The following is a 13,733-nucleotide window of genomic DNA, read 5'->3' as shown; positions in this document are numbered from 1 at the left end:
ATTTCTAAATCATATTAGAACGCATCAAAAGGCATCCCGTAGCTGAAGTTATGACCTTAGTGGTGAGAATATGTCAAATTACTATTTATTCAGAAAATAAATAACAAAATTAAAATAAAAGCATAACTAAACTAAACTTAGGAAACACACTAGTAACAGTAAAATAAAAGCAACAAATCATTAAAATTCCTTACCACAAAGTAAAATATGGTGTATTAAAGTAAAAATTCAAAACATAGTAAAAACAAGAAAAACAAGAACATAACAGAGCATGCAATTTCAAAGATTTTCGGGATCACAAAGGGGTAAGTAAAATCCTCATTATAAGCTTCAAGTAATATGGTGTTAGTGATTAACATTTTGTGAAAGTTAAAACAAGTAAGAAGACGGTTTACCAAATACTACATCATAAGTAGCAAGGTTCTTAAAGGATAAAATTCTCTCAACTCTCAAGTGTTTAGGTTAATTGTTTACACTCAAAGCACATCATGAAAATTATCACTACCATAAGCTTGAAAAGACTCTAATATCCACACTTGAAATATATGCACACAAAGATCAAAACGGATTTATTCAGGTTGTAATGGGGCCAAGGTAATGGTAGGATAAATTCTAATGGGTACTAGGCTAATATTTAAAGGGATAAAAGAGAATTGAAAGGGACTGTGCGAGTTGAACTAAAAAATAATTCATTTAATTTCCATCAACCTCTATGCAGACATTTTCTCTTCTCTTTGCTTTTTATTTTTCTCTTTTCCCTTTTTCTTTTTTTCTTTTTTTTCTCTTTTTCAGAAGGGATAAGATAAGAACATGGATTTTCTTCCTTCTTTCTTTTCTTTTCTTTTTCTATCAACTTTTGAAATATCACAACTATGCTAATTCAATCTCACACAATTCTAAACAAGACTCCTTCATTCCCTTAAATAGGGTGATATAATTGTTTTTCACTTTAGACTTGTAATAAGTTATAAACAAAAAATGGGATAAATAGGCTCAAAGGGGTTTCAAACAAGGGGTAATATAATTTCATGGTTGGCTTTTTGGCTAAGTGGTTAAAATTAAAACAAAATAAGTTTTCTTTATCATATCAGTGTACACGAGTAATCAAAAAGTTTCATCAAGAGACAAATCACATTCTATAGTAACTAACGGGCATGAGTGAAATCACATAACACAAAAAGAGATGGATTTTTTAATGTTATCCATTATTAGGCTCAAAATATCACAAAGAGCATTAATCAACTACAAATGAGGCACATTTTATAATGTAATCCTACCTATCATACTAAAAATTCACATCAAATCACTGACATCACACCACGGGTCTTTAGTCAAGAGAACAAAGAATATACTCAAACTTGCAACCCAAAAACCAAAGAAAAAAGTATGCAATTTTATTTTATTTATTTATTTATAAGAAAGCAAGTAAATGACAAATAAGAAAACACACAAGTAAAATAATTTATCCCCCACACTTAAAATACACATTATCCTCAATGAAAAATATAAATATAAAATAAGGATGAGAAAAAGAAAGAAGGACTCCCTAATCAAACTGTAGTGTAGGTTTCCTTTTCCAAGGAAAGTTCTTCTATGGTTGCATCTTCAAGCATAAAACTTTCATGGAATAGATTTAGGCATTGATCGTTGACTTTAAAGACTTTGTCAGTACCTACACTTTTTTATTTCTATTGCACCATGAGGGAAAAACATTAGTAATAACAAAAGGATCAACCCACTTAGGTAGAAGTTTCTCAAACATAACTTTTAGGCGGGAGTTAAACAGTAAAACTTTCTGGCCAACATAGAATTCCTTCTTAGAAATTATCTTATCATGGAAGTGCTTAGTTTTCTCTTTATAAATTCTAGAGTTTTCATAGGATTCTAGCCTAAGTTATTCAAGCTGCTGTAATTGGAGTTTTCTTTTCATACATGTTTTCTACACTTCCAAATTACAACTTTTGACCAGTCAATAAGCATGATGTTCAATTTCTACATAGAGGTGACATGCCTTACCAAACAAAAGTCGATAGGGATATGTTCCTATTGTGTTTTGAAAGATTTTATTTAAGCCCAAAGTGTCTATTTTAGACGATGGCTCTAGTCTTTTCTATTTGGTTGCACCATCTTTTCCAAAATCTGTTTAATTTCCCCGTTTGAGATCTCATCTTGCCCATTAGTTTATGGGTGATTGATGATAGTCTCTCATTACATATAATTAGGCGAATGATCGCTGAAAAACGAGCGAAAGATGAGCCAAAATGAAGAAGAAAGACCCAAGAATGAGTGAAAAATAACCAAGTATGGAAGAATGGGACTTAGTGAAAATTATGGTGAAAAGGGTGAATTTTGATGCGGCTAGTGGAATAATCACGTGTGCCATCATGCGTCATCGCATGCGCGATAGGGATGTTTAGGTTACATCGCGTGCGTGATGCTTGTATAATGCGCACGGTGGGCACTTTTCTAGGCTTTTTCTGACACGTTATGACCCATTCTGGGTACTTTTTAAGGGGATTTTTAGCAGTTTGGTAAGGGTTACAAATTCTTGCACTGGAAGCACGATTTTACAACATCAAAGGATGATTTTGAGAGCATTGGAATCCATTGGAGCCCAATCCTTTAAGGGAATTCATATGTTATACATCGCCTAACCCTAGTTATGCTGGAGGACTATATTTCGTGGAGGACTGACTATAACGGTTTTGTTAATTCGTCGTGAGATTATAAGGATAATACCATTCATATAAGGCATCATACATCAACAAGAGAGGATAAGGGGATTCTAATGCACAACCTAACCATCTTTATTACTTCTATTTAAACTCGTAATTAGTTTTTCGTCTAAAAACCTGACCCCTCCCCCCCCCCCCCCCATTTATTGTTTTTCCTTTACATTACACAATTGTTGGCTTGTTCGAACACAACCCTTGTGGGTTCGATCTTTTTATTACTGTAATACTATCGGTACACTTTCTGAGAAGTCATCAGTGATATGTAGTAGAGACCATATACACAACATCATACATTTGTAGAAAAGCTTCCAAGGTGAGATTAAAGAAATAGGTGCCATGGTCACTTATGATAGATCGAGGTATTTCAATCCTGCAAAAAATATTTGACCTGAAAAAATCTGCAACAACTTTAGAATCATTAGTCCTAGTGGGGATTTCTTTCACCCACTTTGTAACATAATCAACAATAAGTAAAATGTAAACAAAACTAGAAGGTACAGGGAAGGGACCCATAAAGTCAATTCCTCATACATCAAACACCTCACAGAAAAGCATTGGTTGTTGAGGCATTTCACTCTTACGAGTGATGGTTGTACCTGATATCTAACATTGTTTACAAGTAAGGTAAGTATCATAAGAATCCTTAAAAATAGTGGGCCAAAAGAAACATGAGTCTATGATTTTTATAGCAGTCCTTTGAGGACTGAAATGCCCTCTAACTTGAGATGCATGAGAAAAGTGAAAAATAATGTCAATCTCATGGTCGGGGACATATATCCTAATTATCTGATAAGTACCGAATTTCCAAATATATGGATCATCCCACACATAATATTTTGCATCACTTTTGAGTTTATGAATTTGTGATCTAGATGCACCTACAGGCAAAACTCTAGCAACAAGATAATTAACTAAATCAGCATACCAAGGAGTTACCTCACGTAGGTGTAAAAGCTTCTCATCAGGAAAACCATCATGGATGGGAAAAATATCTTTATCCCTCTCTATTCTTCTTAAGTGGTCATCCACTAAATCCTCAACTCCATTTTTATCTTTAATCTCCAAATTGAACTCTTGGAGCAACAACATCCACTGAATCAATCTCGGCTTTACTTCTAGTTTCTTCAACAGGTACTTCAAAGTTGCATGGTCAGTAAAAACAACTACCTTGGAACCTATAAAATATTATCCAAATTTATCAAGAGAAAAAACAATAGTTAGAAGTTCCTTTTTCAGTTGTAGTGTAATTATCCTACGCATAATCTAAAGTTCTAGAAGCATAATAAATAACATGGGCATCATTGTCAACTCTTTGTGCTAGGACCGCCCATACTGCATAGTTAGATGCATCATACATTATTTCAAAAGGGAGGGTCTAGTCAGGTGGTTGAGTGATAGGGTTATAGGTAAGCGCTTTCTTCAAGAAATCAAACTCCTTTTTGCATTTGTCATCAAAGTTTAAAGTGACATAATTTTTCAACAAATTTGATAGCGGGAGAGCTATCCCGCTGAAATCCTTTATGAAGCGCCTGTAAAACCTGCATGACAAAGAAAAGAATGAATCTCGCAAATGCAAGATGGGTAAGGTGTAACAACCCAATTTTTAGTATTTATTTATTATACTATTATTACTTATGGGGAGTGTTAATTAATTATTTAGTTGATAGGAGATATCATGAATAATTGAATTAATTAACTTGGTGGATATATGGTGTTAGTTTAATTTATTTGAATTAAATAGAGATATTTAAATATTAGGTCTTATTGGGCCTATTAATTAAATTAGAAGTATAATGACTTAAGCCCAAATAGAATACTAATATAAATAGTAATAGGTGAGGAGAGTGAGAATTAGGATTCATTTGATCATTGAAGGCAATAGATAAAGAGGAGAGGAAAAGTAAAGAGAAGAGCTAGGGTTTCCAGAAAATTGAAGAGGTAAGGGGGGAATCCTTATTATTATGGGTTAGTATGATTGGGTCAATGGGTAGATGTATGTGCAGGTTAAAATCCCTAATTTTGTATGGTTGTTTGAAATTGTTAGTTTGATGAGTACTCTTGATTGTGGTGATTTAATTGTGTTAAAACTGAAAATTTACGTTATATAATTATGATATTGTATGAGTTATAATTTTCTGAACGTGTAGCTTTTTACGGAATCGAAATCGGAGGTCCGAAAGTCCTCCAACGATGAAAAACGCAGAAAATTCTGCATTCTGTTTTACAGTAACCGGTTACTCGCCGAGCGTTAACCGGTTACTTGCTTAAAAATATGTTAATTCTGTTTTACAGTAACCGGTTACCCACCGAGTGTTAACCGGTTACTTGCTTAAAAATCTGCATTCTGTTAAACTGAGTAACGGGTTACTCACCGAGCGTTAACCGGTTACTTGATGTAAAAAGTGAAAAATTGAGATTTAAATGCTGTATTCGTTTTGGAATGAAATCTAAGTATGCGTATTTGATAATTAGCCTATATTTTTGAATGATATATTGTTATGAATGTGTATATGTACCATTGGTGGATTGTGAATGATATATTGTTATGAATGTGTATATGTACCATTGGTGGATTGTGAATGATATATTGTTATGAATGTGTATATGTACCATTGGTGGATTATGAATGATATATTGTTATGAATGTGTATATGTACCATTGGTGGATTGTGAATGATATATTGTTATGAATGTGTATATGTACCATTGGTGGATTGTGAATGATATATTGTTATGAATGCGTATATGTACCATTGGTGGATTGTGAATGATATATTGTTATGAATGTGTTTATGTACCATTGGTGGATTGTGAATGATATATTGTTATGAATGTGTTTATGTACCATTGGTGGATTGTGAATGATATATTGTTATGAATGTGTATATGTACCATTGGTGGATTGTGAATGATATATTGTTATGAATGTGTATATGTACCATTGGTGTATGATTCATAGAGTTGAATTATGGTGATATGTGGAATGTTAAGATGGTAGAGATGATCTTAATTGCATATGTATTGGTATTTGTACATTCATTCATGGCATGGTCGGCTTCATTGTGGAAGCGGTGAAACTGTGGGTTCACATGGTATTAGACGTTGATCCTTAATTGGAAATAGGCGTAGCAGACGTTGATCCTTAATTGGAAATAGGCGTGGTAAATAGACGTTGATCCTTAATTGGAAATAGGCGTAGCAGACGTTGATCTTTAATTGGAAATAGGCGTGGTAAATAGACGTTGATCCTTAATTGGAAATTGGCGTAGCAGACGTTGATCCTTAATTGGAAATAGACGTGGTGGCTTGGATTCTAGATATTGAATCGGAAAGCGGTGAAACGTTGGGTTCACATTATGGTACCACATGCATAGAGTCACATGTCTTGCATTGGGTCACATTAGAGTCATGTGATAATTGAATGTTTGCATTGTTGTGATTGTGATGTGTGTATGAGATATGGTAATTGAATTTGGTGATGTTTGGATACATAACTTGGCAACTTATGTGATTATGTGATAATTGTCGTTAGGTGTATTTTTGGGAATATACTATTGGATTTGAATATTATACTCCTTGAGTTTTTATGTGTGCTTGAAACATGTGAAATAAATGTTGTTTAATATTATTTACATGGTTATGTGAAGTGTGACGGATTCCTTTAATTGTTGATTTAATCATTGTGCTTGATTAATACTTCTTCATGATGATTTGAATTCTCACCCTTTCTGTTTGAATGTTACCTTTACATGGGTATCGCGCAGATACTCAGGAGTAGTATCGTTGAAGTAAGTGGATGGTAGCTCACTCGAGATTAGCTGGAGAGCTGCGGTACTTCGTTTAGAGACTAAGTAGTGTGTCAATGCTCTGGTCATGTAACACTGGGTAGATTGGTAGTATGGAACTCATATCTGATTTGGATACGTTTTATGTTATTAATTGTGAACATGTTTAATTGAAGAGATTATTGAGAGATGATCATGGTATGGGACATGGATCATTTGATGAAATACATGAGTATTCATTATTTTCCGCTGCGAACGCATATGCTTGAATATTCATGATAATTGAAATGTGTTATTTTAAATGACCATGTGTATTGCATATTGATGATGAATGATGTTGGTTTTTGAAAGCTCTTAGTTTTTGAAAACGTCGATGTGACGCCCTTTTGTTTATATGTGTGCTTATTTACTCTGATTATATGTTAAGTATTTTGGGGTAGAAAAAGGGGTGTTACATAAGGCATATTAGAAATCACACTAATCTTAGCAGGATCCACATGTATTCCTTTTCCATAAACTATATGTCCTAAAACAATTCCTCATTCAACCATGAAATGGCATTTCTCATAATTCAATATAAGGTTAGTTTTAATGAATCTCTCTAAAATCATATCCAAACTACTCAAACATGCATCAAATGAAGAACTATAAATAGTGAAATCATCCATAAATACCTCCATGTAATTTTCAATAAATTCAGCAAAAATACTAATCATGCATCGCTGGAATGTGCCAGGAGCATTGAACAGACCAAATGGTATCCTCCTGTAACCAAATGTATTGAATGGACACATGAAAGTTATGTTTTCTTGATCCTCAGTGTAGAGGGGTTTTCGTTACCTTTAGGTTTATTGACTAAACCAAAAGTAAACGAAAACCCCGCTACAGAAAAGTGGCGACTCTGCTGGGGAAGGAAGCAACACATTTTCCTCAGCATCTCTTAATTAGAAGAAATCTTCAACCACGGAGGGGATACAAATTATCAAACTCGGGTCAGGCAAACCTGCCGGGGATAAACTGTAGGCAACTCTTAAAGGAAACATGTCTTGGCTAAGGGAATCAGAAATGGATCCTCCGCCAATACGTGACATGCTGGGGATGAAGAGGGAAACAGGCCCTTCACCAACTGCTCTAGACAACTTCTTTCTGAGGAAACAACTGAAAGCTGATGAAGAGGATATAAACATGCCAGAATGTGAACAAATGTATTACCATTTGGAAATCGTACTATCCTTGGGAGAGCACTGAAGACGTTCCATTTATCTTTTTAGTCATTGTGAATGTTCATTTTGTTTAAAACAATTTATAAAAAACTTTATTTGTTTAAAAACAATGATACTTATCAATTAAAACATGCAAACATCTGTTAACAGAAACAAATAAGAGTGCAAAGAATTGGATAAGGGCTCAAATTTATTTAATAGAATGGTAGTCCGTAAATGGCGAGACTCCATGGATCTTTACAAATTTGAAATTGGTGATATTCATGGAAAAAAGGCTACATTGAACATAATGACTGTTTTCTCCACCAACTCTGAATCCAATGTATTTGAAGCTTCAGTTGACGATGACTGAGTGAGGATCTTTGATAGATGACAATTGTAGAGAAAAGTCTTGTCAGGATGCAGTTACTTGCCAAATCCCTAATTTTTGCCTAGATTGCCCCATGGTGAGGTACTCAATCTAGCGGGATATTTATTATTTTTCATGTCTCTAACTTTTGCCTGGACCGCCCTTTCGGGTTTTCAATCCACCGAGACGCTCATTTTTGCCTAAGTCGCCTTTTCGGGTTTTCAACTTAGCGAGCCATTCTGTTTTTATTTTTAGGCGAAGTATTTCTTGACTGCATCTGAATTCACAGGACGAGTGAAATCCTCCCCATCCATAGTTGTAAGCAACATAGCACCGCCTGAAAAGGCTCTCTTAACAACATATGGACCTTCATAGTTTGGAGTCCACTTGCCCCTGGAATCGGGCGTGAAAGATAAGACTTTCTTGAGCACAAGATCACCTTCTCGGAACACACGAGGCTTGACCTTCTTATCAAAGGCTTTCTTTATCCTTTGCTGATATAACTGACCATGGCACATGGCAGTTAATCTCTTCTCTTCAATCAAATTCAACTGGTCAAAACGACTCTGAATCCGTTCAGCCTCAGTCAACTTGGCTTCCATCAAGACTCTCATTGATGGGATCTCAACCTCTACGGGGAGCACAACCTCCATGCCATATACAAGAGAGAAAGGGGTTGCCCCTGTTGAAGTGCGGACAGATGTACGATAACCATGCAAAGCAAATGGCAGCATCTCATGCCAATCTTTGTACGTAACAACCATCTTCTGGATAATCTTCTTGATATTCTTGTTAGCAGCTTCAACAACCCCATTCATCTTGGGTCTATAGGGAGAAGAATTATGATGCGCAATCTTGAACTTGCTACACAGCTCTTTCATCATCTTGTTGTTCAAGTTAGATCCATTATCAGTAATGATCTTGTCTGGCACACCATATCGGCATATAAGCTGGTTCTTGATAAACTTCACGACTACCTGCCTGGTCATATTTGCATACGATGCTACTTCAACCCACTTGGCGAAGTAATAAATAGCTACGAGAATAAAACGGTGACCGTTCGACGCCTTTGGTTCAATCATGCCAATCATGTCAATTCCCCAAATGGAGAAAGGACATGGTGAGGAAATAACATTCAGAAGTGTCGGGGGAATATGAATCTTATCCGCATAAATCTGACACTTGTGGCATCTCTTCACATATTTGCAGCAGTCAGACTCCATTGTCAGCCAATAGTAGCCTGCTCTCAACATCTTCTTTGACATGGCATGTCCATTGGAATGAGTACCAAATGAACCTTCATGGACTTCAGTCATTAACAGGTCCGCTTCATGTTTATCCACGCATCTGAGAAGAACCATGTCGAAATTCCTCTTATAAAGCACATCGCCATTAAGGTAGAAACTGCCAGATAATCTCCTCAAAGTTTTCTCATCTTTAACAGATGCCCCAGGCGGGTAAGTCTGACTCTGAAGAAAACACTTGACATCATAATACCATGGCTTATCATCTTTCACTTCTTCAACTGCAAACACATGAGCTGGTCTATCCAAGCGCATCACGGTAATGTTGGGAACTTCATTCCAATATTTCACTACAATCATTGAAGCAAGTGTAGCAAGAGCATCCGCCATCCTATTCTCATCTCGAGGAATATGATGGAAGTCAACCCCAGTAAAGAAAGTTGAAATCCTCCTCGTGTAATCTCTGTATGGGATGAGGTCAGGCTGATTCGTCTCCCATTCACCCTTAATCTGATTAACAATAAGGGACGAATCACCATAAACATCAAGATGTTTGATCCTAAGATCAATACACTCTTCCAAACCCATAATACATGCCTCATACTCCTCCATATTATTCGTGCATTTGAAAGTTAGCCTTGCTGTAAAAGGAAAATGTGTGCCTTGAGGAGTAATAATCACTGCCCCAATACCATTTCCATACTGATTAACAGTGCCATCGAACACCATACCCCATCGGGAATCGGGCTCTGGCCCTTCATCGAGCGTAGGCTCATCGCAATCTTTCATCTTAAAATACAGAATCTCCTCATCAGGGAAGTCGTATTGCACAGACCGATAATCTTCAATCGGTTGATGTGCCAAATGATCAGCCAAGATACTACCTTTAATAGCTTTTTGAGCTCGATACTCAATATCATACTCAGATAACAACATCTGCCAATGGGCAATTCTCCCAGTTAAAGCAGACTTCTCGAAGATATACTTGATTGGATCCATTTTGGATATCAACCAAGTCGTATGATTCAACATATACTGGCGTAAGCGCTTAGCAGCCCAAGCCAACGCACATCATGTCTTCTCAAGCATTGAGTACCGAGACTCACAATCAGTAAACTTCTTACTCAAGTAGTATATTGCATATTCTTTCTTTCCTGATTCATCTTGCTGACCAAGAACACAACCCATGGAATCATCAAGCACAATCAAGCACATAATCAATGGTCTCCCTTCAATAGGCGAAGACAGAATCGGAGGCTCAGACAAATAATCTTTGATATTGTCAAAGGCTTTTTGGCAGTCCTCGTTCCAATCATGACGTTGATCTTTTCGGAGGAGCATGAATATAGGCACACATGTGGCAGTCATGTGGGATATAAATCTGGAAATGTAATTCAAGCGGCCAAGAAAACCTCGGACTTGCTTCTCAGTTTTTGGTGCAGGCATCTCTTGTATTGCTTTGACCTTGGCAGGATCAACTTCAATACCTTTCTCACTGACAATAAAGCCTAATAACTTGCCGGAACGGACTCCAAATGTACACTTGTTCGGATTCAAGCGGAGCTTATACCTCCTCAAACGTTGGAAAAGCTTCAACAAGTGTTATACATGTTCAACTTCCGTTTTCGACTTTGCAATCATATCATCAACATACACCTCAATCTTCTTGTGCATCATATCATGAAACAAGGTAGTCATAGCTCGTTGATACGTGGCTCCAGCGTTCTTCAAACCGAAGGGCATCACTCGATAACAGAATGTTCCCCAAGGTGTGATGAATGTTGTCTTCTCCATATCCTCGGGTGCCATTTTAATCTGATTATAACTGGAAAATCCGTCCATAAATGAGAAGACATTGAATTTAGTTGTATTGTCTACCAACATATCAATCTGTGGTAGAGGAAAATCATCTTTTGGACTAGCTTTATTCAAGTCACGGTAATCCACACACACATTCAGACTTTTCCATCTTTCTTAGGCACAAACACAATATTAGCCACCCATTGAGGATATGTAGAAGTCACCAGAAACCCCGCATCAATTTGCTTCTGAACTTCTTCTTTAATCTTCAATGCCATATCGGGATGAGTTCTTCTGAGCTTCTGCTTCACAGGCACACACTCAGGCTTTAATGGCAACAAATGTTGCACGATATCAGTATCTAGACCAGGCATGTCTTCATACGACCAGGCAAAGACGTCGACATATTCTCGTAGCAACTCAATCAACCCCTTCTTAACATACTCTTCAAGGAGTGCCCAAATCTTTACTTCGCGGATGCAATCTTCAGACCCCAAGTTGACTGTCTCCAGATTCTCAAGATGTGGCTGAATGATCTTCTCCTCGTGCTCAAGCAGACGGGTGATCTCATCAGGAATCTCTTCAACATTATCTTTTTCCGCCTCAAATACAGGGAACTCAAAGTTGGGAGATGGTGTTAGATTATTATGGTCAATGGGTTTGATTAACCTGCATAATGATTTTGAGTATAAAAGAGATTTCAGAATTCAAACAAGGCAAATCATTATGTAGATGAAAAATTGATTTTATTTTCCTTTTTTTGGGGTTTTATGGTGATCACCAATTTTATGCAAAAAAGTAAAAAGGAAAAATGAACATATCACGTTGACTTATGGATAACTGTTGGAACATCAACAACGACCCAATTATTGCAGATTCCTCCGGGTATAACAAAATTTCCAAGGTCTTCCTCTTCATCATCTTCAACAATGGCAACAACTTCCTGACCTTCAACGGTGTGGATAAAACCTCCACTCTGGAACAGCCCACGATCATTAGAAACACCAGAAGAATACCATATGCCAGCTCGGGACTTGTTATCTTCCAACTTGATCATTTTCCCCAAACCAGTAGTTGCACCATGCTCAATGGCCAACTTTGCATCGTTATATGAGACAAATGAAGAAAGTCCTTTCCTTGAAGGCTCAGTAATAGACAAAGCTTGGAACGGAGTCCCAACCTCATCTTCAGCATCAATATAGGAGAAGGAAGATAAATGACTGACCAAGAGAGTCTTCTCTCCCCCTATCACCACCAACTTCTTATTCTTTACGAACTTCAATTTTTGGTGTAGGGTGGATGTCACGGCGCCTGCCTCGTGAATCCATGGTCTGCCCAGCAAACAACTATAAGACGGATGGATGTCCATGACCTGGAAAGTGATCTGGAAGTCACTAGGTCCAATCTTGATCGGGAGTTCTAATTCGCCGATCACAGTTTTACGCGATCCATCAAACGCCTTCCCAACCACTCCACTCTGCCTCATGGTAGGCCCCTGATATGAAAGTTTAGCAAGAGTGGATTTTGGAAACACATTAAGAGATGACCCTGTGTCCACCAACACATTGGACAAGGCATCGTCTTTACAATTCATAGATATGTGTAAAGCCAAATTGTGGTCTTTTCCCTCCTCGGGAAGATCAGCATCACAGAAGCTCAAGTTGTTGCAAGCGGTTATATTTGCAACAATGTTATCAAACTGCTCAATTGTGACATCATAGTCCACGTATGCCACGCCCAACACCCTCTGCAAAGCTTTGCAGTGTGGCTCGAAATTCATCAACAAAGATAAGACAGATATCTTTGATGGAGTTTGTAGCAGCTGATCAACAATATTATATTCACTCCTTTTGATGAGCCTCAACATCTCATCACCATCCTCTTTCAAAATGCCAGACTGGCCAACTAGGATAGGAGTGCTATTATTCTTGACAACAACAGGGTTAACAACAGGAACAGAATTATTTTGAGAAGAAGTCCCCACGGGACCGGTAGGATTAACAACAGTTCTCTGCACAATGTCTTCGCGGGATTTTGGCGGCGCCGAGAAAACACGACCACTACGGGTCACTCCACTAACATCTGAAATGCTTACCACAGAAGTTGAGGGCAACGACACCTCCTTTCCATCCTCCAGCATGACTGCATTATATCGGTAAGGAACAACTTTGTCTTATACATACGGGACAGGGCCCGTTGGCTTAATCACAAGAGCTGGTGATACCTTCTTCTTGCTTCCATCATACTTGACAACAACAAGCTTAGGAATTCTAAACACAGGAGTAATTACATCAACTTCATCCTCATTACGATTATGAAGTATCTCAATTATCCCTTGATCTATCATCTCTTAGATGTCCCTTCTCACCTGACGACATCCTCTCTCATTGATAGTGTACACATGGCACCTATCATGGTCATGCTCGTAATGACTGTGTTCACACAATAGCTTGTGCATCTCGACCAAAGATTTCCTTATGTCATTTACATACAGGACTTTGTACTTGCCAGGGCATCCCTGGACCATATTAACAGCTTCTTTCCCATGCTCGGGCAATGGGTTCTTCTTTACATTCGGAAACATAGGTCCTCAAAAA

General features: G+C 37.3%; 1 protein-coding gene across 1 annotated transcript; it reads right to left on the bottom strand.

Moving 5' to 3' along the window:
• Positions 1-3,260: 3,260 nt before the first annotated feature.
• Positions 3,261-13,483, bottom strand: LOC127121603 (uncharacterized). Its single transcript, XM_051052063.1, has 4 exons — positions 13,372-13,483; positions 13,030-13,278; positions 3,456-3,910; positions 3,261-3,338 (listed from the first exon to the last, which is right to left on the bottom strand). The coding sequence occupies exons 1-4, from the start codon at positions 13,481-13,483 to the stop codon at positions 3,261-3,263; spliced, it is 894 nt and encodes a 297-aa protein (XP_050908020.1).
• Between the last annotated feature and the right edge of the window lie 250 nt (positions 13,484-13,733).

Source organism: Lathyrus oleraceus, chromosome 2 (genome assembly GCF_024323335.1).
Source record: "Lathyrus oleraceus cultivar Zhongwan6 chromosome 2, CAAS_Psat_ZW6_1.0, whole genome shotgun sequence".
NCBI lineage: Eukaryota > Viridiplantae > Streptophyta > Magnoliopsida > Fabales > Fabaceae > Lathyrus > Lathyrus oleraceus.
This window is presented reverse-complemented; position numbering and strand designations above follow the sequence as displayed.

Excerpts from the sequence above, each read along its gene's own strand:
- LOC127121603 (XM_051052063.1), bottom strand. The coding sequence starts at position 13,483 with ATGATAGATCAAGGGATAATTGAGATACTTCATAATCGTAATGAGGAT. Across the intron at positions 3,911-13,029 it reads TATCCTAGTTGGCCAGTCTG|GTTCCAAGGTAGTTGTTTTT; the intron begins GCATTTTGAAAG and ends AATATTTTATAG. Across the intron at positions 3,339-3,455 it reads ACTTTTCTCATGCATCTCAA|ATATCAGGTACAACCATCAC; the intron begins GTTAGAGGGCAT and ends AAACAATGTTAG.